The following is a 25,964-nucleotide window of genomic DNA, read 5'->3' as shown; positions in this document are numbered from 1 at the left end:
GGATGCTACTCAGTGCACTTCTTGCTGCATGTATGCGTTCCTTGATGAACCAATCGAGGGCGAATACTGCTGTGCAAGATGTGAGCGACTTGTTGCTCTGTTAGACCAGATCCTGGACCTACAGAACACAGTGGCAACACTGCGTGGCATCAACAACCTGGAAAGGAGCTTGGACATTGCCTATCAGGCGCTGGTAGGGGCCAGCATAGAGGAGGGAGGAACAGAGGAGTCGCAAGCAGCAGAGGTACGCAGCTGGGTGACTGTTGGGAAGGGTAGAGGGATGAGTGTCAGGGAGGCCAGTCCTGAGTTGTTACACCCTAACAAATTTGCCGAGTTGCAGGTTGAGGCGGATATCAACTCAGGGGGGGCAGAGCTGGAGAACGCGCCCTCCCCCAGCTGCCAGGGGAGGGACGGCTCCAGGAAGAAGGGGGGCTGTAACTCAGGAAAGGTTAGAAAGGTTGTGGTAGTTGGGGACTCAATTATCAAGAGGACAGAGAGGGCAATCTGTAAAAAAGATCTCGTGAACCGAACAGTTTGTTGTTTACCGGGCGCCCGAGTTCGGCACATCGCAGATCTGGCAGACAGATTGATGTGGGGGGCTGGGGATGACCCAGCGGTCATGGTGCATGTGGGCACTAATGACAAAGTTAAAGGTAGGTGGAGGATCCTTAAGAACGATTTCAGGGACTTAGGTAATAGATTGAGGAAAAGGACCTCCAAGGTGATTTTCTCTGAAATACTGCCTGTACCTCGAGCCACACAGGAGAGGCAGAAGGAGATTAGGGAACTTAACAAGTGGCTGAGGAACTGGTGTAGGAAGGAGGGGTTTGGGTTCCTGGAGAACTGGGCTGACTTCTCAGTCGGCTACCGGCTCTTTAGTAAGGATGGGCTGCACCTTAATGGGGACGGTACAGCTCTTTTGGGGAGAAAGATGGCCACCAAGTTGGAGGGGCTTTTAAACTAGGAGACGGGGGGGAGGGCTCAGAAGTAGAGTCAGTCAGGAGGGAGCAGAGGACTGAAGGCAGCTGTAGGGTCAGCAGCGACAGTAGGTCCACAATGTCAATTGGCAGGTCTGTGCGGGAAAATCTCAGACCAAACAGGAATAAACATAACCGCCAATTGCGCTTAACTTCCGTAAAACTAAGAGGGGTATATGCTAATGCCAGGAGCCTAGCTAATAAAATGGATGAGTTGGAAATATTGGTACATGAGGAGGACATAGACCTTGTGGGAATAACAGAGACTTGGTTCGACCCCTCACATGACTGGCTGGCCAATATCCAAGGGTATTCGGTGTACCGGAAGGACAGGGTAGGAAAAAGAGGGGGAGGGGTATGTCTCTATGTCAAGAACAATATAAAGGTGATAGAAAGGAGTGACATTACGGATGGGATGAGCATGGATTTAGAATCTGTGTGGGTTGAACTCCATAGGGAAGGAGAAAAGGGGAAAGTAATTGTGGGGGTTTGCTATAGGCCACCTAACCAAGGGGAGGAGGTAGAGCTGGAATTCTTAGCACTAATGAGTAAAGTGGCAAAATTGGGATCAGTCGTCATATTGGGGGACTTCAATTATCCCGACATTGACTGGGACGAGGGGACTACACACTCACAGAAGGCCCGCCTATTCACGGAAACCTTACTGGATAATTACATGTCACAGTTGGTGGATTCTCCGACTAGAGAAAATGCAGTCCTGGATCTATTGATCACTAATGACCCAGACCTAATCTCGCAGGTAGGAGTCCAGGACAACCTGGGCTCTAGCGATCACAGGATGATCACATTTAGTATAAATAATAATATAACAAGGCAAGTGGGGAACATAAGAACCCTAAACTTCAGAAGGGCAAACTTTCCAAAATTGTACTCATTGATGGAAAGGGTAAACTGGGACCAAACCCTGGGATCCCTGACCACAGAGGAAAAATGGGAATGCTTTAGGAACATATTAGGCAAAGGCATCTTGCAGTGCATTCCTATGGGAAATAAATTTAGAAGAGACAAAGCCAAACCTGGCTGGCTAAACCGTAGCGTCAAAAAACTTATTAGGGGAAAAAAAATTGGCCTTCAATAAGTATAAATCAGAGGGCACAGTATCGACTTTCGAGCAATACAAGGAGGCAAATAAGAAAAGTAAACAAGAAATCAAGATGGCTAAAATCAACTTTGAGAGACAAATAGCGGAGGATAGTAAAAAAAACCCAAAGAAATTCTTTAAATATATCAACAGCAAAAAACTAGGGCAGAGCATATTGCACACATAATTAACAATGATGGGAGGATGGTTACAGAGGACACTGAAAAAGCAACCGTGCTGAATGCTTTTTTCTCGTCAGTCTTTACACAGGAAACGGAGGGGTACACTGACCATGACTGTTTGGTTAGTAGTAATACACAGGACTTGCCACTATGGCTAACAGAGGGTGAAATCAGGGAAAGGCTGGATAAACTCAACACAAACAAATCACCAGGCCCGGATGGCGTACATCCGAGAGTACTCAAGGAACTCAGTAAGGTTATATCCAGACCACTGTTCCTGATCTTTGCTGACAGTATTAGGACAGGAGATGTACCAGGGGATTGGAAGAAAGCTAACGTGATTCCAATATTCAAAAAGGGCCAGAGGCATATCCCGGGAAATTATAGGCCTGTCCGTTTGACATCAATAGTATGTAAACTTCTGGAGGGGATGATAAGGGAATATATCGTAGAGTTTGCTAAAGACAACAACATCATCAGCAGTAATCAGCACGGGTTTACAAATGGGCGTTCTTGTCAAACCAATCTATTAACATTCTACGAGGAGGTGAGCTGTGAGCTAGATAGGGGGAGACCAGTGGATGTGGTGTACTTGGATTTCGCTAAGGCGTTTGATACAGTTCCCCACAAGCGCTTAATTTATAAAATAAGGTCTGCAGGTATCGACAGCAGGGTTTGCTCTTGGATACGGAATTGGCTTAAAGGGCGTGTCCAAAGAGTGGTAATAAACAGCGCATACTCAGACTGGTCTGAGGTAGTAAGCGGGGTGCCCCAGGGCTCAGTCCTGGGACCAACCTTGTTCAATTTATTCATAAACAACATTGAGGTCGGGATCAGTAGTTCGATATCAGTTTTTGCAGATGACACAAAATTGGCCAGGGCAATAACTGCACAGCATGAAGCAGATATCCTACAGAATGACCTGGACAAAATTACAGAGTGGGCAACGACATGGCAAATGAGGTTTAACGTGGAGAAGTGTAAGGTTTTGCACTTGGGGACTAAAAACATAAAAACACAATACACGTTAGGAGGGGAACCCTTGGGGGAATCAAAAATGGAGAAGGATCTGGGAGTCTTGGTTGATGATAGATTAGGCAACAGCATGCAATGTCAAGCGGCAGCTGCCAAAGCCAGCAGAATATTAGCATGCATAAAGAAAGGGATGTATTCCAGAGATAAGACTATAATCCTTCCACTTTATAAAACTCTGGTCCGACCGCATCTGGAGTATTCTGTCCAGTTCTGGTCGCCAGTCCTCAGGAGGGATGTGTTGGAGCTGGAGAGAGTCCAGGGAAGGGCAACTAAACTAATTAGGGGATTGGAGGACCTTGACTATGAAGAGCGTCTACAATCGCTCGATTTATTCTCCCTGGAGAAGAGACGTCTGAGGGGGGACATGATAGCAATTTATAAATATCTTAATGGGGATCCCAGCTTAGATAAAAAGCTGTACATTCGAAGGGATTGCATGAGGACTCGAGGGCATACAATGCGATTAGAGGAAAAGCGTTTTAACCTCAGGCAACGTGGGGGGTTCTTTACTGTTAGGGCTACAAGATTGTGGAATTCTCTACCACAAGAGGTGGTTTCTGCGGGTAGTATGGTGGCTTTCAAAAGACTCTTAGACTTACATCTCAAGGATCAGAACATTCAGGGGTATGTGAGATGATTACAGCCACACACACCTACACAGGTTGAACTGGATGGACTATTGTCTTTATTCAACCTCACCTACTATGTAACTATGTAACTATGAGTTTTGACTCTCAGCCTATGTGTCGTCTAGTCCTTGGGAGGGAAGAATGGTATAACGCTACCTGGATTGTTGCATGCTGTACCTGCCTGTTTGGAATATTACCTGTTTTCCTGTCTACCAGCGGAGACCCTGTAGATTGAACTACTTCTCCGCTACAACTGGTGGCAAGCGACGGGATTGCAAACCGCACAGCAGATCCACGATCGGCAGTAACTACCAAACAAAGAGGAGAGGCAGCAGCACAACGGAACGAGCCATTCGTCTACCAGCGGAGGCCCTGTAGATTGAACTACTTCTCCGCTACACTGGGTCTGACATGCAATTTAAAAAGGAAAGAAAAAAAAATAGTCCATTAATGCCTGATTGAACATCTTATACCTAATGTAGTAAGGCTGCATATACAGTAATTTTCTTCAATATACCCTGCACCACTTAAATACACTGCTTTAAGTTTATTTATGTATATACACCTTGACAGCATTACAGTGCAAGAGGATTCCATTGGGCTTTAAGATGTTGAAAACTTGGTCCAGTTAGCCATTGTGGTATTTAACTATTGTGAAAATTACCTACCGTAGAAGATCATTACTTACATTTTTCTCCATGTAGTAGCCAACATCAGCAATGTTCACATCATTAGCTTGTTTCACTGAAGAATTCTGCTTTAGATCTATGTAGATAAAGTTGTGATCATGTCCACCGTTCTCCTGCAGCCAAGGGGGGAGAGGGGGGTTGTCAGGCATCAGTGCACAGGGTGGACTAAGAAGGTTTGAGCCCACCCACAAGAGGCATGCACCGCCCACATCCTTGATTATGCAAGTAGAGGGAGGTGGAGAGGGGTGGTCACAGGAATCCCTTGAAGCTGCGAGCCTGTGCGGGGCGGGCACATACTTTAGGAGGTAAGTGGAAAGCAGCACTCTTTTGTGGGGGCGAGGATGTGTATCAGGTGGGGGGGTGGAGTGGGGAGGTCCCAGGGGCCCAGTTAACCAAGTGTAATGCTCGCGCTGCAAGCCTGTGAGGGGCAGGGACATGTATCAAGTGGGGGTGGAGTGGGGAGGTCCCAGGCACTCCGTTAACTGAGTGTAATGCTCGCGCTGCGAGCCTGTGAGGGGCGGGGACATTCAGCCGGTCAGAGAGGGGGCGGCCCCAGGTGCAGGAGGTGGAGAGGAGCTGTATACAGAGAATGCAGGCTGCGCTGTGAACGGCAGCAGGCAGTGGGATCTCACTACATTCCCCATACAGCACAGCCCTATTTCTCCCTCCTCAGCATTCCACTCGCAAAATGCGAGCGAAATTTTTGAGGGTTGATATATTATACGGGTAAATCATTTATTCCTAATATATATATATATATATATATATTGTAAGGGATTAGCTCGGTGGCGGGTGTGGACGACCCCTTGGGGGGTGCGTTTTCCCAGAGAGGTAGCCGACAAGTGCTTGCAAACAAACAGTGTGGTTTATTAAATGGTGTTTTCTTCACCAGGCTGTATGCAGCAAAACATCCAAAATAAAATAAAACACAAAATAAATCCTTGCCTCTGTGGGCGGCTACCTTCTCACAACTGGAACCTGCCTAAGTGTCTGTCTCCAACCTACCGTCGGGCAGACTTCCTTGTCCTACAGCGGACACTCAATAGTCCTTTTATTTCTTTCACATCAACAGTTCGTCTTCTCACCTTTGAGACGTATTCACCCTTGGTTACCGTCCCGGGCACACATCACTCCGGGGGGTCTTCTCCCAGGCCCACACATCCTGTCGGGAGGCACACGCTGACTGTCCTCCTGCTCCCAGCCCACATGGCTTCAGGAGGCAGCTTCTGGAGGCAGCAAACAATAGGACTTTCTCTGAACAAATTATAGAGACTTAACTCCCTCATTCTGAACAGGTGAAGGCCTTTCAACTTCCTGCTGGCTAGCTCTGTAGCCAACACCCTCAATTAATTAATGGACTTTCTAAATCAGGTGGAAATGTATCTCCTTCCTGTGACTACATTCCCAGATTTAGCTGACTTCCTGTTACATACCCCCCCCTCTTGTTTCAACCCTAGGGTTGGGACACAGATTTCCAGGCACGCATGTGTCAAGCACTGCTGACTCACTGATAAGCCTCCTATTATCCTCAAGCTTCCGGATGAAACTGTTTTGTCATCTTCATTGACGGATTTCTCATAAATGCCACACAGTTTGTCTCTCATCTCATATACACATTCTTCAACTGCATTTTTGGCATCATTTCGCTCCTTCTCGTTTCTGTCATCTTCATTGACAGCTTTCTCATAAATGTCAGACAGCTTGTCCCTCATAACCGTCTGTCCAATCCACCACGGAGGACCGTGATCCATAGGCAACTCAATTGGGCTAGTCTTAATGTCTTCAACATTCTTAAGACGCCTCTCTCTGCAATCCATAAATGTTTTCCACAAAACTTTGAGAACCTCTGCTTCACTAAGCTTTGTTCCAAGTAGGGACTCTTGACATCCCTCTGTGACTTGAGTTGCCTCTCCATACAGCTGTACACAATCATTGACTTTTTGTTGTAAAAGGGAATGATCTTCCTTCTTGAGCTTTGCTTGCTCTAAGATGCTGTGCAGAGGATTTTCCAATTGAGACAACAGGCTGTCACACATTTCTTCAAAGTGACCCCTGTTCCTTTTCCCAGAGATATCAATATCATTCAAACATTTCATATTCATAGGCAGATCTGAAGCATTTGCACTCATCAACTTCTTAAACTTTTCGCCCTCCTGAGCGAGTCGCAGTAAAGGCCTACTATTTGATTTGATATTCAGTTTATATTTCTTGCCAAACTCTTCACAGAAGTAGCCAACCAGAACATCATCAACTTTCCTTCCACCAACATAGGGGTCAAAGGCAACAACACAGTTGAACCCAGCGATCTGGGTGGTATCCATTATAGACCTCCTCTCTGCATCAGTGAAGAAGCATGGAACTGCAACACATTCTTTTACAGGTTTCTTCAATGCACTTTCTGCTGAACTATTTGACCGCTCAAGGTCACCTAGTTCCTTTTCTCTATCTGAATTCCACATGGAATGTATCTCAAGATCACGATCAAATTTCTGCCACCTGTCTTTCACCAGTTCCATTTTGGAAATATTCCCTGAAAGGCACTTGAACTTAATTTGCTTCACGTTTTCATCAACAGCCTTAGTTTTCTCCACTAGGTGGCGTTTGCTTTTTTCTCCCAGATTTATATCACTTGCTTTAGTTTTCTCCGCTTTAGTTTTCTCCACTAGGTTTTCAGCCTGAACTGAGAAAACATCACATTTCTTACACAGCTCCTTTGTTTGCTGAAGTTTTTGAAGGAACGGTTTATTCCACAGGGGTGATTCAAGCCACATGTCATCACATTTCTGAGGCTCACTCAGGACAGACCCCAAAACACTGATCCTTTTAAAAACTGCATCAGGCACACTATCCCCTCTTTGGGACAGATCCTCTGTTGCCTGGAATTCCTCTTCCAGTTCCTGCAACGGAATCTTCATCTCTTCTACTTGCTGTTCTAAGGCTCGCTTAGACTTTTCTAGCTCCTGAACTCTTTTCACAACATCATCCTTGGAGCTGACCAATTCTTCCATTTCTGTACGCAGCTGTTTGTCAACACTTTCTAGTTCAGCCTTACACTCTAGAGCTTCCTCCAAAGAGCGAGCCAAGAACAGGGCTTTGCTCTCGTTATCACGCACCTCCGTTTCTGCACGTGCGCGTTCTTCTGCATATTTTGCAGACACATTCTTCTCTTCACCAAGCATCTGATCAAACTTCTTTTTCACATCTTCAACACACTGTAATGAACCAACGCTTTCTTCCATGCGTTTTTTCATAACCGCTATCTGAGCTTGCAATGTTGCGACTTGCTCTGATAGGTTTTTCTTTGCTTCCGCCTCCTCTTTTAATTGTTCCAGGAAGCCATTTTTCTCATCTTCCATTTGTTTGAGCTTTGTGCTAAAACTCAGCCTTTGACACCTCTCTTCCTGTAAGAGTTCCTGCGTGTCTTGCAGCTGCGATTCCAAGATAGAAAAATCTTCCGCAATTTCTCTAGATTTGCTGTCTGCTTGAGAAAGCTGATTTGTAACATTGTCCAACTCAACCTGCAGTCGGTTTGCCTTCTCTGACAGCTTAGCACACAATCGGTCACCTTCTGACACCTTGACTTGCGATTCCAGAAGCTGTGCCTCTACTTTTTCCCTCTTATGTTCACAATCTTCTTTTCCCTGCATAAGAGCCTTCACCTCATTGGCTAGCATCTGGGAATAAGAATGTAATTCTGCCACACAGGCTTCTTTCTCCTTTAACTGCTGCTGGACACGTTGGGCTTCCCCTTTCCAACTTTCACAGTCCGCACGCCATTCATCTACCACATTGCTTAAAGTAGTGAGCTCATACACAGTACTCAGTAATTTAGCCTCTCTTTCACTTTTCTCTTTGTCGCTGAGAGACAATGTCGCTTCCAGAGCAACATTCTGTTCCTGCGACTCCTGCAGGTCTATTTTTGTAGCTCCCAAAGACTGAAGACTTTTTTCCAGCTGATTACGCAACTCCAACATATCAGCCATACTTTGCTTCTGCAAAGTCTGAATTTCACTTTCCTTTTCCATGAGGATGGTATCTTTCTCCATTATAGTCTCTCTGCGTTTTTGCAACTCGACCAAAAGAAGAGCAGTGGATTCTTCCCACTGTGACACATGAGACTTGAGTAGTTCATTTGTTTCCTGCAAGTTTCTATGCTCCATTTTAAGCAATTCCAAGGCTTGTTCCTTTTCTTCCATTTTCCGTTGCAAGGCATCCAACTCAGCCCTGCACACATACTCGGTTTCCTCCAAACCGATGGCCTCCATTGGCTGCTGGCGTCTCTGTTTCCAGCCTGCCATGCTCTCTTGATGAGCCTTTTGTTGAGCTGCAAAGCTCTGCTTAAAAACCGAATTTGCCTGCTGTTGAGCTGCATTTGCTTGCTGTTGAGCTGCATTTGATATAATCAGATGTTTCAACATCTCCTCCATTTTGAGTTTACTTTTCATCTGAGCACACTGCGTCTCCATAGCAGTTTCATCAGTGTTGCTAGGGACAACAACCTTCCTCTTTAGTAAACTCTCTTTAGGCATGGATGGGGCTGGTTCAGACGGCAACATCCCCTCCATCCATAGAATCCGGTCTCTCATTTCATCTATCTTTGCATTTTTCAGGCGTTTGGACCGCCCCATCTCCAATAACTCCACAAAAAATTTTTCACAGTCCAGCAAACAATTTTCAGACCACTGTCTCTTCAACACATGTAGTTTTTCTCTCTCTTGCAGGATCTCTTTTCCTGCGCACACAGTTTGTGCAGTCACTTGCACCAGACACAACAAAGTTCATCAAAAAATTTTGAGACCCCTGTCTCTTTAAAACACTTTTTTTTTTTTTTTTTTCTGTCAGGATCTTCTCTCCTGCACACATAGATTGTGCAATCTCATGCACCAGACAAAGTTCATCAAACATTTGCACTTCCTTGCAGGGATCTTCGCTTCTGCCCACTGCATACCTCCACCATATGTAAGGGATTAGCTCGGTGGCGGGTGTGGACGACCCCTTGGGGGGTGCGTTTTCCCAGAGAGGTAGCCGACAAGTGCTTGCAAACAAACAGTGTGGTTTATTAAATGGTGTTTTCTTCACCAGGCTGTATGCAGCAAAACATCCAAAATAAAATAAAACACAAAATAAATCCTTGCCTCTGTGGGCGGCTACCTTCTCACAACTGGAACCTGCCTAAGTGTCTGTCTCCAACCTACCGTCGGGCAGACTTCCTTGTCCTACAGCGGACACTCAATAGTCCTTTTATTTCTTTCACATCAACAGTTCGTCTTCTCACCTTTGAGACGTATTCACCCTTGGTTACCGTCCCGGGCACACATCACTCCGGGGGGTCTTCTCCCAGGCCCACACATCCTGTCGGGAGGCACACGCTGACTGTCCTCCTGCTCCCAGCCCACATGGCTTCAGGAGGCAGCTTCTGGAGGCAGCAAACAATAGGACTTTCTCTGAACAAATTATAGAGACTTAACTCCCTCATTCTGAACAGGTGAAGGCCTTTCAACTTCCTGCTGGCTAGCTCTGTAGCCAACACCCTCAATTAATTAATGGACTTTCTAAATCAGGTGGAAATGTATCTCCTTCCTGTGACTACATTCCCAGATTTAGCTGACTTCCTGTTACAATATATATATATATATATATATATATATATATATATATATATACACATATATATATATATATATATATATATATATATATATATATATATATATATATATATATATATATATATATATATACAGTGGGTACGGAAAGTATTCAGACCCCCCTTAAATTTTTCACTCTTTGTTATATTGCAGCCATTTGCTAAAATCATTTAAGTTCATTCTTCTTCCTCATGAATGTACACATAGCACCCCATACTGACAGAAAAACACAGAATTGTTGACATTGTTGCAGATTTATTAAAAAAGAAAAACTGAAATATCACATGGTCCTAAGTATTCAGACTCTTTGCTGTGACACTCATATATTTAACTCAGGTGCTTTCCATTTCTTCTGATCATCCTTGAGATGGTTCTACACCTTCATTTGAGTCCAGCTGTGTTTGATTATACTGATTGGACTTGATTAGGAAAGCCACACACCTGACTATATAAGACCTTCCAGATCACAATGCATGTCAGAGCTAATGAGAATCATGAGGTCAAAAGGAACTGCCTGAAGAGCTCAGAGACAGAATTGTGGCAAGGCACAGATCTGGCCAAGGTTACAAAAAGATTTCTGCTGCACTTAAGGTTCCTAAGAGCACAGTGGCCTCCATAATCCTCAAATGGAAGACGTTTGGGACGACCAGAACCCTTCCTAGAGCTGGCCGTCCGGCCAAACTGAGCTATCGGGGGAGAAGAGCCTTGGTGAGAGAGGTAAAGAAGAACCCAAAGATCACTGTGGCTGAGCTCCAGAGATGCAGTCAGGAGATGGGAGAAAGTTGTAGAAAGTCAACCATCACTGCAGCCCTCCACCAGTCGGGGCTTTATGGCAGAGTGGCCCGACGGAAGCCTCTCCTCAGTGTAAGACACATGAAAGCCCGCATGGAGTTTGCTAAAAAACACCTGAAGGACTCCAAGATGGTGAGAAATAAGATTCTCTGGTCTGATGTGACCAAAATAGAACTTTTTGGCCTTAATTCTAAGCGGTATGTGTGGAGAAAACCAGGCACTGCTCATCACCTGTCCAATACAGTCCCAACAGTGAAGCATGGTGGTGGCAGCATCATGCTGTGGGGGTGTTTTTCAGCTGCAGGGACAGGACGACTGGTTGCGATCGAGGGAAAGATGAATGCGGCCAAGTACAGGGATATCCTGGACAAAAACCTTCTCCAGAGTGCTCTGGACCTCGGACTGGGCCGAAGGTTTACCTTCTAACAAGACAATGACCCTAAGAACACAGCTAAAATAACGAAGGAGTGGCTTCACAACAACTCCGTGACTGTTCTTGAATGGCCCAGCCAGAGCCCTGACTTAAACCCAATTGAGCATCTCTGGAGAGACCTAAAAATGGCTGTCCACCAACGTTTACCATCCAACCTGACAGAACTGGAGAGGATCTGCAAGGAGGAATGGCAGAGGATCCCCAAATCCAGGTGTGAAAGACTTGTTGCATCTTTCCCAAAAAGACTCCTGGCTGTATTAGATCAAAAGGGGGCTTCTACTAAATACTGAGCAAAGGGTCTGAATACTTAGGACCATGTGATATTTCAGTTTTTCTTTTTTAATAAATCTGCAAAAATGTCAACAATTCTGTGTTTTTTGGTCAGTATGGGGTGCTATGTGTACATTCATGAGGAAGAAGAATGAACTTAAATGATTTTAGCAAATGGCTGCAATATAACAAAGAGTGAAAAATTTCAGGGGGTCTGAATACTTTCCGTACCCACTGTATATATATATATATATATATATATATATATATATATATATATACTGTTTTAATAATGCATACTCATTAAACTGTGTTACCAGATCCAATCCTTATATAGACACATAATGGAAATATCAGCTGGCCACGCCTTTACCATGAGAATATGGACAGATTCTTATATTGTTTTTTATGGTTATAACTAAATGAAGAAATTCTCACATAATTTTAATATACAATATACTGGGTGACTAGTAGAGGTGTCGCCCAATGACCACACCAGTTAATGGTTAAGTAATCCCAACCAATGGGGATGAAGTTTCTCCTTCTGGGTTCGGATTATTGTAATTTTTACAGCCCTTTTGTTCAACACAAAATAAAAAGGAACCCAGATGTGAGATGAGACACACTAAACCACTTCAACACACACACACATCCCTCCATCCATCCATACTCATACACACTCCATCTCTCACTTGAAACTCTGAAGGACGCCAGACGCAACTCCTCCCTAACCGGCCATCATTTTGGGAAAAAAAATATATATCGGCGCAAGCAAGTAAATAAAATGTAACCAAGCAGCTGACACCAAGGTAAAATACAAAAACCTCAATAGTACAACAGAATTATGATAGTGCAGCGCTAAAACTATGAATAAGGGTGAATAAAAACACTAAAATCTATAAGATCACATAAATGTCCATGTATTAAAAATCGCTGTAAAATCTAAAATCCTTATAAAAAGGGGAAAGGAAATGTCCATAGATGAAATCCAGGGAAAAGTGCGCAGTGCCTTGTATAAATCCAAAATAAGGTGCTCTCACACATGGGATCAGTATGGGGCCTAATCTTGAGATTCTCCAAATCATTGCACACCAAACTCTTAAAAACATATAAAAACGTATTATCCTTGTTGACCGGATTAAAAATGGATTTGTTTTTTAACTTCGTATATGTCTGAGTGACTGGTGCAGGCACAGTACTCCCAATCTGATCAGAATTCCGTAGTATGGGGTTTGAAAGATAATATTTTTTAAAATTAAGACTTCTGACAAGTTTCTTTATCCCCACATAAGTCTGAAACTTGTTAAGGTTTTTTACTGGGGCAAATTTGAGGCCTCTATCCAAAACCCTCATTTCGTTCAAGTCCAAAGGAACTCCGCTCCGATTAAAAATTCCTGTACCTGTCGGGATTTTTTTCTTTTGTAATCTCCTTCCTCCTCTGTTGCCTCTATATTTTTTCTTTTTCCTGGGAACGGACTGGCAGGTCCAGGGCTGTGGTTCCTTCTCCATCCGTTCTCCTGTGCAAGGGGGAGGGGGTGGGAGGAGGTCTCCCCCAACCCCCCTGATACCCTAAAATATTTTCTTGTAAAGGTTCAAACCTATTATGTGTGGTTACTGTAGGGTTAAAAGATCTAGAGGGAGGTCTTCCTCTACCTCTATTACACCCTCTCCTTGGGCTAGATGTATATTGTTCTGCGCCATATGTATAATAATGATCATTCTGATAATAATCCGACTGGTTATAGTTAACACCTGGGTTGCCATGATGGTACTGGCCTCTCCCTCTTCCTCCTTCAGAGTGTGTCCCTCTACCCCCCCTTTTCTTAATAACAGGGACAAATCCCTGTGATTCAGGGTAATATGCCGGGGGTGGACGGACAGGAGGTCTCACTGGGATGACCACCTGAGTTTGGGGTGGGTCGGGCTCCTCTACCACTATATTATTATCAACATTAACTATGGTTTTTTGCCATTTGAAAACACACTCCGTATTCAAATCTGTGAGATCTCTAATAAACTTCTTTCTCTTTTTAGTTTGAATCTCCAGATCCCACTTGGCCAACCTATTCTTAAGGATACCAGATAACCTACTGTACTCATCTGACACTCTATGAGTTTCTAGTAGGGACTGGATCTCTTTAATCTGATTTTCCACAACTTTCATTTTTCTTTTCTTTCTCTGGAGTAAAAGGTTAATGAGCTCCAAACCTTTCCTGGTAAAAAAAAAGTCCCTCCATTCGTCTAAAGATTCTTTATCAGGCGTCTTGGAATAATCTTAGCAGTGAAGTAGTGTTCAAAGGAGGTGATATCCAACCACAATTTAATTTTCTTTTCCAGCGCATAACTCAATCGTTTGAACAGTGAAGCTACATCCCCTTCTATTTTTGGTATGGGATTGCTGGAGAAAATGTCTCCTAAGGTGATTTCCATTTTTTCAACATAATTGAACACATCCATATTATCCATATTTGCTGCTGCCAGATATGGAATATATTCTGGATATAACAAGAATAAAAACAAAAATATATCGGCGCAAGCAATTAAATAAAATGTAATCAAGCAGCTGACACCAAGGTAAAATACAAAAACCTCAATAGTACAACAGAATTATGATTAAAACGATCAATAGGGGTGAATAAAAACACTAAAACCTCTAAATCACATAAAATCACATAAATGTCCATGCATTAAAAATCGCTGTAAAATCTAAAATCCTTATAAAAGGGGAAAGGTAATGTCCATAGATGAAATCCAGGGAAAAGTGCGCAGTGCTTGAATATAATATCCAAAATAAAGTGCTCTCACTCAGTGCAAATTGCCTCCACCAGTGACACTAGCCTCTCACCTTAAGGCTGTGAAAAAACAGCCTTGATCAACAATCAGCACAGCAGCGTCTCCACAATAGATCATCAGATACTACAGATGTCCCCTTCCCTCAGATTCAGATACAGATGCTCCCATAAAAAGCAAGAGGCAAATCATAGTGTAATATGTCACAACAACACATTTATTAAGGACAAGACAGCCTCTTACTTGAGTATGGAGATAAAACAGCGATGTATAACAGCGTAACTAGCAGAGCCTCGCTCCGCCGACAGGGACTGCGGGTAACGTCTCCTCCCCCCTCCGCACGCGTTACGTCCGTGGCGGGACTTCTTCAGCGTATGGGTGGAGGGACGGACGTCACCCATTTATAGTAGTATTCCAACTTGGATAGCCAATACGCATCGTTGCTGAATAGCAACACAGGACGCCGGACCAGAAGTACCACGGAAGCCAGCTCTGTAAACAGCAAGAATCAGCTCCAGGACACGGTCACTAACAATAGTATAAACCGGAACCAAAACATGATTCTCAGTCTAAACCGCCCTTAATGCGTGAGAGGAAAGTGCAATACTAATGTAAAACTATAATTAATCAAATTAATGAATACCGGCCCAAATAAAACTCAATTGTGCATAAGATATGTCTGCAATCGGGATATGGGCATAAAAACAATTACAAAATGAATCAGAGGGGATGATGATGATGATATGTCACCCGCAGTCTCTGTGTACAAATATACATATACAATAGCATAAAAACCTTAGTTAGACTTACCGATGACGGTATTTCTAAGAGCCTTTCAGGACAGCACCTGGAGAGAGCGTAGCTCCACCCAAAATTACAGGAAACACTGCCAAGATAAAACTCCTCTTCCACCATGTCTCAGTTATAGGGTAGCCTCCGACATGCTGGAAAACAGAACATAAGCAACAACTACCACAGGTTAAACATTTACAAATATATTATAATCAAAAACCAGGGAGGGTAGCTGCTGCTGTCCTGAAAGGCTCTTAGAAATACCGTCACCGGTAAGTCTAACTTAGGTTTTCTCAGGACAGCACCTGGAGAGGATAAGCGAGTAACTTACACTTAGGGTGGGACCACTGCCTGCAGAACCTTTCTGCCCAAGGCCTGATTCGTAGCTGACCACAAGACCAACCTGTAGTGTCTAAGGAAGGATGAGAAACTAGACAAGGTAGCCACTTTGCAGATCTGTTCTGGCGAAGCACCGGCCCTTTCAGAACATGAGGTTACCACAGATCTTGTGGAATGAGCTAAAATACCTTCTGGAGGTTCTTCCCCTTGGGCTACATAAGCCTGCTCGATTGCCCATCTACGCAATTTGCCTAGAGTGTTCTTAGATGCTTTTTCTCCTATACGAGATCCTGAGAAGATGACAAATAATGCGTTTGACTTTCTGAATTCTTTAGTTACGAGGAGGAACTGAAGTAAACATCTCCTCACGTCTAACGTATGAAAGGACTCCTCACGAGTGTTACTAGGAGTTGAGGAGAAGGTTGGTAGCACAATTTCTTGCGACCTATGGAAAGATGATGCAACCTTTGGAAGAAAGGCTGGGTCTGTACGCAGAACTACTCGATCTGAAAAAACATCAGAAAGGGGTCAGAAACTGAGAAGGCCTGAATCTCGCTAATTCTTCTGGCCGAGGTTATAGCTATCAAGAAGATAGTTTTCAAAACCACATTCTTCAAAGAAGCTTCTTTTAAGGGTTCGGAAGGAAACTTAGTCAAACCTTGTAAAACAATGGATAGATCCCATTTAGGAAATACTTTAAGGGCTACTGGCCTGTTGCGGGCTAATGCCTTGAAAAATCGAATAACTAAAGACTCTTGGGACAATGTCCTCTCGAAAAAAAAAACTGAAAGAGCCGCCACACTTGCGTTTTTAGAGTGCTGGCTGCCAGTCCCTTCTCCATTCCTTCATGGAGAAACTCCAGCACTGAAACTAAATTTTTAATTTCGAAATTCTTGCTGGAACACCAGGAGTTATATTTTTTCCAGACTGTCATGTAAATGGCCCTGGTTACCCTCTTTCTACTGGAGAGAAGGGTAGAGATGACTTTCTCCGACAAGCCCCTGGTTCTTAAGAGGTCTTCCTCAGAAACCACGCCGCACGCCGTCAGTTGTAGACGGTCCAACTCCGTATAAATCAGGTTCCCCTGTGTTAAGAGTTCCCTCCTGGATGGGAGCTTCCAAGGAGGCTGTGAAGCCAGATTCAGCAGGGGGGCAAACCAAGGTCTCTTTGGCCAGAAAGGTGTTATCAGGATTAAATTGGTCTTTTCCTCCCTGAATTTCTTGAGAACTAACGGGATTAGTTGGAATGGAGGGAACGCATAAGACAAAGGGAAGTCCCATGGATGAGCGAGTGCATCCAAGCCCCAGGCCTGATCTTCCCTGTGGAGGGAAAAGAATCTTTGGACCTTGGCGTTCTGTTGACAAGCGAACAGATCTATCTGGGGAGCCCCCCAAACTTCCACAATCTCCGTAAATACTTCCTGGTTCAGACTCCACTCTGATTCTAACACTATTCTTCTGCTCAGTAAATCTGCCAGAAGGTTTTGTGATCCCTTTAGATGAACAGCTGTCAAGGAGGCCAGATTTTTCTCTGACCAAGAGAGTAGCTGGATTGCCAGATCTGAAAGCTGCCTGCTTCTTGTGCCTCCTTGTTTTGACACATAGGCCACCGCTGTCATGTTGTCCGAGAGAACTTGAACATGATGGCCCTTGACTGCCTGTTGAAAAGACCAAAGACCTAGAAGGAAAGCTTTCAACTCCCGCCAGTTGGATGACCTCATGGCCTCTGTTTTGGACCATGTTCCCTGCATCGGCCGACCGTCTAAGTGGGCTCCCCAGCCCCAAGCACTGGCATCCGTGGTCAGGCGTCTGTTCAGAGGGAAAGACCACCACAGACCTTCTTCCAGATTTGTGGAATTCCTCCACCACCACAGAGACCGCTTTGCTTTTGTGGCAATTCTGATGAGTTTCTCCAGTTGGTCTGGATGTGACCATTTCTGCAGAATGTTTCTCTAGAAAAGACGAGAATGCAGCCTTGCCCACTGTACAGCAGGGATAGAATCCATGAGCAAGCCCAGAGCTGCCATGGCCAACCGGACTGTAACTTGACGATTGGTTTGCTTCTGGGCGACAGCGTTCTGAATTTTCACTTTCTTCTCTTGAGGTAGGAAGACTTTATGGAGGACTGAATCTATCCTGTACCCCAGAAACTTTATCTGCTGAGATGGAATCAAGCTGGATTTTTCCAAATTCAGAAGCCACCCCAGACCCTGGAGGTGGTCCTGAGTCTCCTGAAGGTGTACCAACGCCTGGCTCTTGGACTCCGCAAAAATTAGCAGATTGTCCAGATATGGGACAATGGAAATACCCTTCAGCCTTAAAGGCTCCAGGGCATCCGCCATCACTTTGGTGAACACCCTGGGAGAAGATGAAAGGCCAAAGGGGAGGGCCCTGAACTGGAGGTGCCAGACCGATTCCCCAAGATTGACCACCGGTCTTAGGAATGTCTGACAATCTTGGTTTATTGGGATGTGCAAATAAGCATCCCTCAGATCCAGAGATGCCATGAAGCAGTTTGGGGACAGCAGCTTGGTCACTGAGTAGATGGTGTCTATTCTGAAATGTTTGTACCGAATCGATTTGTTCAGGATCTTCAGATTTAGGATCAGCCGGTACTTGCCGGAGGGTTTCTTTACCAGGAAGATGTGGGAATAAAACCCACAGCCTTGTTGCCCCTTGGGAACTTGAATGAGAACTTCCTGTTGCTCTTGTAACAGAGACATCATTGCGGAAGCTTCTTCCGGATCCCTTGGGAGGGGAGTAACAAAAATCTGCTTAAAGGAGGCTCCGAGAACTCTAGCTTGTAATCCTGGGCCACAATGTTCCTCACAAAGGGGCTTGCGGACACTTCTTCCCACTGTGGGAGGAACCATAACAGTCTTCCTCCCACTGGGAGAAAGATGTCACTTGCTTTTGGCTGCCTGATCAGGCGGTCTGAAGTGAATTCCCCCTCTTCCCTTGCCTTTCTGGGAGGACCATCTGGATCTCTGTTCTTGTTCCCGCCCTCTGTGGGTTTGTGGAACAGGACGAAATCTCTTCTTAGGGGGCGATTTCTTTTTGGATGGAAAGGCCTTCTTCTTATCTGATGTTCTGTCAAGAATCGCCTCCATATCTGGACCAAAAAGCAAGTCACCAGCAAAGGGCAAACCACACAGTTTAACCTTACAGGCTGAATCACCAGGCCAAGTCTTCAACCAAACTGCCCTCCTGGCAGAATTCACAAGGGCTGCTGACCTGGCAGACATTTTAATCGATTCAGCTGAAGCATTGGCCATGTATTTCACTGCCTTTAGGAGCAGGGGAAAGGACTCCAGGAGGTCTTTCCTAGCTGTTCCAGCCTCCACATGCCCTTTGAGCTGTTCCAGCCAATACTCCAAGTTTCTGGCTACTACTGTGGAGGCCATGGCCAGCTTGAGGCTGGATGTAGTGGAATCCCAAGCCTTTTTAAGGAGAGAATCTGCCCTTTTATCCATGGTATCTTTTAATATCCCCATATCCTCAAACGCCAAGTTCGTGCGGCGAGACACCTGGGAGAAAGCCGCATCAACTCTGGGCTTTTTGTTCCACAGATGTGCCTCATCTTCTTCAAAGGGGAATCTCCTTTTTAGAGATTTAGAAAAAAATGGGGCCCTCTCAGGGTCCTTCCACTCTTTCTCAATGGACTCTGTAAGAACCTTATGAACAGGAAAAACCTTGTGTTTTGTCTGCTCCAGGCCCTGGTACATCTTGTCATGGATTGACATTTGAACCTTTTCCTCTGCGATCTCTAACGTGGTATAAATCGCACCGAGTAGCTCCTCTACTTCTTCCGATGACAGTTTGCACCTAGAAGATCTAGCAGCCTCTTCTTTTTCCTCATCCTCTGAATCTTTTAGGGACAAGAGAGCACTTGCCCTTTCATCCTCTGAGTCACTGGTTACTACAGACTTAGAGATGGATAGCTGAGAAGATGCTCTTCCAGGTTTGCTGGGAATCTGTGGGAGGTGGTGGTTCCCTGGACAACAGGGAACGAACCGACATCAGAGTGTGTGTAAGCTCATTAACTGAAGAGATGAAATCTCTAGTCTGCTGAACAGTTTCTTCTTTAACCAAATCTGCAATACAAGTTTTGCAGAGAGGTTTAGGCCAGGAATCTTTGAGCGGGTTTTTACACGAAGGGCATCTCCTTCCCGATGCTGGGGCCCTGGTTTTCACTGTGGCTTTAACCTAATAAAGAAAAAAAAGCCACCATGAACGCCCGCTAAGCATTAACAAAAACAACCCCCTACAGTGACTAACAAGGGAGGAGCAGTGACCCACAGAAGCAAACAGTGAAAAGATTCCCAGAAAACACACAGCCTGCAAGATCAAGGAACAATACACTCAGTAACTGCAGGGCAGGTTCCAATGGAGGCAAACCAAAGAGACCCCAAAAAAGCCCAATAGTAAGGAATAGAGGCACCTCTGTACCTTTCCTACCTGAGCCTGGCCGGTGCTGACGGTGCCTGCTTCCACCGATGCTGCAGTCCTCTCCTCCATCTGTACAGAGAGCGCAGCGCAAACGGACAGATCTCTCCACAGCAAATTTAAATGCCACTTCCCGCGTTCCCTGCGGAGGACCAGAAGCGGAAGCAACGACCTCTGACCTGCCCCTGACTCCTGCGTCCCATACGGCCGGAACTAAAGCTGCCACGCCCCCACCGGAAGTCCCGCCTATCTTGCTGGAGTATCAACCAATGCTTAGCTATGATCTTTTCTACTTTTTTATGCTGAGCATTGTACTCCAAGATAATTCTATATCCTCCATTATCATTAAGTGCTTCAGGTGTCTTATTTTTTATTAGTTATAGTTTTACATTAGTATTGCACTTTGCTCTCACGCATTAAGGGCGGTTTAGACTGAGAATCATGTTTTGGTTCCGGTTTATACTATTGTTAGTGACCGTGTCCTGGAGCGGATTTCGGCTGTTTACAGAGCTGGCTTCCGTGGTACTTCCGGTCCGGCGTCCTGTGTTGCTATTCAGCAACAATGCGTATTGGCTATCCAAGTTGAAATACTACTATAAATGGGTGACGTCCGTCCCTCCACCCATACGCTGAAGAAGTCCCACCCATGGACGTAACGCGTGCGGAGGGGGGAGAAGATTGTGTGACGTCACCCACAGTCCCTGTCGGCGGAGCGAGGCTCTGCTAGTTACGCTGTCGTACATCACTGTTTTATCTCCATACTCAAGTAAGAGGCTGTCTTGTCCTTAATAAATGTGTTGTTGTGACATATTACACTATGATTTGCCTCTTGCTTTTTATGGGAGCATCTGTATCTGAATCTGAGGGAAGGGGACATCTGTAGTATCTGATGATCTATTGTGGAGACGCTGCTGTGCTGATTGTTGATCAAGGCTGTTTTTTCACAGCCTTCAGGTGAGAGGCTAGTGTCACTGGTGGAGTGAGAGCACCTTATTTTGGATTTATACAAGGCACTGCGCACTTTTCCCTGGATTTCATCATTTTGGGAAAGGCAGCCATCTTAAGGACTCTGGTAACGACCATTTTAATCCAGCAACCATTTTAAAAGTGGTAAATATACATTGCTGATTATTTCATTATTGTTTTCCTGATATTCTTCAAATCTTATACTCAAGGTAATTAGATTACATTCCCAGTTGTATTAACCATAGTAGATTTTTCTCTAAAAATTGATTTTTGTTTTGCTACGTTTTTTTATTAGTACCAATTTAGCGCAATATTAGCTATTTAGTCTCCCGTTTTGCATAGCCTATTCTAGTGACTGTTGGCTGTGCAATTCACAGACAATTTTGGTCTGATATCTAGAACACTTGGTCTATGGTTTCTACTATTCCTGGGAAAACGTTATCCTGCTTTCTTTTTACTTTTATCACTGAGTCAAATATCACGTTTGCATTTATCACTTCAGTTTGTATTTTATGTGAAAGTTATCTTTTTTGTGTCACCCCAAACATAACTATTTATTGTGAATAAATATACTTAAATATTCCCTATTGTAGTCTGCATTCACTATGATTGGTATATGCTGTTGAAAATAAATGAATTGATTAAAAAGAACTCGTTATATTCGTTCAGAATAATATTCTCAAACGTGTAACGCACTTAACAGTACTTCTAGTAATAATGTTAACAGCAATTTGGGTCTTATGTTTTTAAAACCTCATTTGATTTAGGTTTTATCTGTTTCTAATGAAAATGAAAAGGTTTTAATCTAATTTAATTTTATCATATTGTAATGTTTTTGCCCTTTGTACATTATGTTTTCCCAAGGAAGTATGCACGAATAGCAAAAAGAAAGGGGAGGTATGGGACTTTGATTGAGTCCAACTAGACATATAGATATGTATAACTTGTCATAAAAGATTCTCAAAAGAGGAGACCTATAGAGAGCTGACATATATTCAGATGTACACTTTTATAATATTTCACGCGTTTCATGGACCATTCATCAGGAACTCATCATTTCAAGCTTCTGATGAATGGACGGAGGTCCATGAAACGCGTCGAGCCTACATCTACTCAGATATTTTATTTAAATTCTGTATATTTTTAGATTATGTACCTATAGAGAATATGGTGTCATATGTAATCCACTGTATTTTTATGAATTTTTATTGGATATGTTGGAAGTGTATTTATTCTTATCCTTATTATATGTATATGTGATTTATGAATTGGTAATAAATATGGTATATTATAAAAGTGTACATCTGAATATATGTCAGCTCTCTATAGGTCTCCTCTTTTGAGGATCTTTTATGACAAGTTATACATATCTATATGTCTAGTTGGACTCCATAAAAGTCCCATACCCCCCCTTTCTTTTTGCAATATAGACTAGATGGATGGAGACAACTAGACACATATTTTAGAGAATTTTTGTGGCAGACCTGTTCCTAATTTTGTCCCTATGCACGCATAGCCTTAGATTATTGTGCATTTGCTTTTAAATTAATTCCCAGTGCTAGGGTATATAAAGCCTTACTGATGGATCTTGCCTTAGGATTTGAAAAAAGGGCATGCCCCGAAACATGTCTTCCTGGTAACTGACTTACTTTACTGGGTTCCAATGTTAAGCTTCCCCGCCACGGCTGGCAGCCATCCCCCCATCCCGATTCTGTGGGTTGCTTTCCCTGCTGCACTGGTAATCGGCTCTCTATATAAATCCCAGCCAGCTCTTATTTACTACCCAGTGGTACACTGCCTTCCTTCTAAACGGAGCACCATATAAGACTTATCTTGTTATGCTTTAAATAAATCTGCCTATCCTGAATGTGACTGCGTGGTGTGTTTATTGGAGGCCTAGACTGTTATTTGCATACACAGAGCTTTTGAGCCTGCCATGTATTGCCATTAGCAATCCTTGGAGTATATTCGAGTGTCTCAACTGTGTTTTATGACTTTCATCTTCTATGTATACTCAAAAGCAACAGGAACCCTAGCTGACTACTTCTGCATCATGTAAGCCTAATGAGTGGAAAAGCTGCTATGGCCTGTGGTCTTGCGTAAATAAGGATATTTAGAATATAAATATAATATAAATTATAGGGGAAAAGGGGAAGCATTGGCCAGCAAGTCTATATTGGAAACAGTTAAGTGTCTGACAAATAGTGCACATATAAAATATTAAAACCAGCAAAATGAACTAAAGGCTACAAGGAGGCTGTCATCTGGAAAAAATTATGAGAGCCACTAAACCGTGATAAGTTTAGTGGACATAAGACCACATCTTCCACCTCTTTTGGAGAGGAGGAAGTTAAAGTGGTACTAAACTCAGGACAATGCATTCACTATATCTGGCTACATGGAAATGCAATTATTTTAGTAAAAAATTAACAAAATAACTTTTCTCATCGGCAGTATATAGCAGTCTTGTGACTTCTACTAGTGTATGGTTAAAGCTTGTAGGAGTTTTCATACTGTACTGGCTGTCCTATGAGGCTCCAGGACCACTGACTCTAGACAGAGCCGATTGGCCCTGTGCTGATCACATGCACTTTCCCAAGAAAGAAAAAAAAAAAACGGACAATACACACCAAACTGAGCATGTGCAGCCTGACTGCAGTAACTGTCTTATCCAGACATGTTTTGGGGACAATGCAAGAAGAGGAGGATCTGTACATCCAAGATCAAACAGCCCTTTTACACAATGCAGATGATTAACCCCTTAGGTTCCACGGAGTACAACAAGCAAGCTTTATTGCATATACGGACTGATATTACTGTTGCGGGTTTAGGAACACTATGTTTTCTTCCTTTCTACCGACTCATTTATACCACCAGGGGCTCCCCTAAAAGTTTACACAAGATCAGGGGCCTCTGGACCTGATCTACCCCTACCACCTAACCCCATTATTGTGGATGAGAAACCACAATTTCCAAGCTTTAGCTATGCATACGATAAATGTTAACATAACCATATGCAATGCCTTCACTGTTGAAATGTTTACTGCTGATTTTTTTATGCAGTATGGACATGGAACTGTACTGGTTCTCTCTTTGTGCAGAAGGATTTTTTTTTTTTTTTGTGCAACTGTATGCATTATTACATGCTAAATCAACAAACAGCATAAAAAAAAAAAAAAAACAAGAAAAAGTTTAGTGGACTCACAACCACTTAGGCTGCATGTACAAGATCCATAAAATATATTGAGCTTTTGGAAACTTACTTCAAGTCCTTTACAATTAACGAAATATTGCTCCAAACTATCACTTAGTTGCTGAGTAAGTTTCAGAACCACAGATGCCTCTGCACGAGATGAAATCTTGAAGGTTTCCTAGATGAGAAGACCAGAATATTCATAATAAACTATTAACATTTTAACTATGCATATATTTGGAACTACAAAAAAAACAAACAAAAAAACAAAACAAAAAAAAAAAAAAAACACATTAAGGCCCCGTTCACATAGGGGCGACGCTACTTCGCACCTTGGAGCGACCGCCACGGACTTCATAACATTGAAGTCTATGGCGGTCGCCTCCTGGTCGCCCAAAAGAAGCTCCGGACCCTTTTTCTAGGTCGGAGCGACTTGTGTCGCTCCTATTAGAATGGGTCCGCAGCTTCCCTATGGGAGGCGACCTGCGGCAACCTGTGAGGCGACCAGGTCGCCTCACAGGTCGCCCTAGTGTGAACCGGGACTCAAGGCCAATAATAAAACAAAGCACAGCAAAGCCAAATAAAATGAATACAACTTACCGAATATTTTAGAGCCATAAGTCTTCTTTCTAAGATTGGACTCTGTAAAAAAAAAAAAAAAAAAAGGAAAAATAATAATTGCACATAGAAAGTGAAGAAGCATTATTAACCACTTGCCGACCGCTCACTGAGCTGGTACTGCGGCAAAGTGGCTGGTTATCGTCCAGCGAAGTAGACCTATGTCGCTAGATCCTGCCCCCTCTATTCTGACACAGGTGGACTCGGGCCAGGGGAGGGGAGGCGGTGATCACCGCCGCTCTTCCCCGATCGTCGGGGATCGAGTGAGGAAATCCGCCCACTTGTGTAAACAAAGTGGGCGGATCTCCTATTTGACAGAAAGGGACAGATTACAGGATTCAGCATAGCTGAACCTGCGATCTGTATCTGTGTCACACAATCCCCTCCCCCCACACACGTCAGTACCCCCCACACACGTCAGTAAGCAAGAGGCATACATTTAACCCCTTGATGACCAATAAAGTTAACCCCCTTCCCTGCCAGTGTCATTATTACAGTAACAGTGCATATTTATAGCACTGATTACTGTAGTAATGTCACTGGTACCCCCAAAAGTGTCAAAAATGTCAGTTAGGGGTCCGATCTGTCCGCCGCAATGTCGCAGTCCTGCAAAAAAAAAAAAAAAAAAAAATCGCAGATTGCCGCACATTACTAGTAAAAAAAATAAACAAAAATAACAAATCTTTTGCGTAGTTAGTAAACGTGATAACTTTTGCGTAAACAAATAAAAATATGCTTATTGTGATTTTCTTTACCAAAAATATGTAGCAGAAAACAAATTGGCCTAAAATGTTATAAAATTTTGATTTTTTAATTTTTTTTGGGAATGTTATATATCAGAATGTAAAAAATATTGTTTTTTTTTTTTTCAAAATTGTCGCTCTTTTTTTCAAAAATTAAAAAAACAAAAATCGCACAGGTGATCAAATACCACCAAAAAAGAAAGCTCTATTTGTGGGAGAAAAAAGGACATAAATTGAATTTGGGTACAGCGTCGCACGACCGTGCAATTGTCCATTATGCCGAATTAGTGCCGAATCGCAAAAACCCCTAACTGGTCGGGA

General features: G+C 43.6%; 1 protein-coding gene across 2 annotated transcripts in view; it reads right to left on the bottom strand.

The window, feature by feature from the left end:
* Nucleotides 1–25,964, bottom strand: part of LOC309556313 (uncharacterized protein) — a 424,886-nt gene that overhangs the window by 284,162 nt on the left and 114,760 nt on the right. For both annotated transcript variants that reach the window (XM_082258756.1, XM_082258757.1), the window contains exons 2-3: nucleotides 24,883–24,924; nucleotides 24,353–24,460 (exon numbers count right to left, since the gene is read on the bottom strand). In XM_082258756.1, the coding sequence (XP_082114882.1) occupies nucleotides 24,353–24,460; nucleotides 24,883–24,924 (150 nt within the window). The remainder of the gene's footprint in view (nucleotides 1–24,352; nucleotides 24,461–24,882; nucleotides 24,925–25,964) is intronic.

Source organism: Pelophylax lessonae, assembly GCF_965119305.1.
Source record: "Pelophylax lessonae genome assembly, chromosome: 5".
Lineage (NCBI taxonomy): Eukaryota > Metazoa > Chordata > Amphibia > Anura > Ranidae > Pelophylax > Pelophylax lessonae.
The sequence above is the reverse complement of the archived record's forward strand: the minus strand, read 5'-3'. Positions and strand labels throughout refer to the sequence as shown.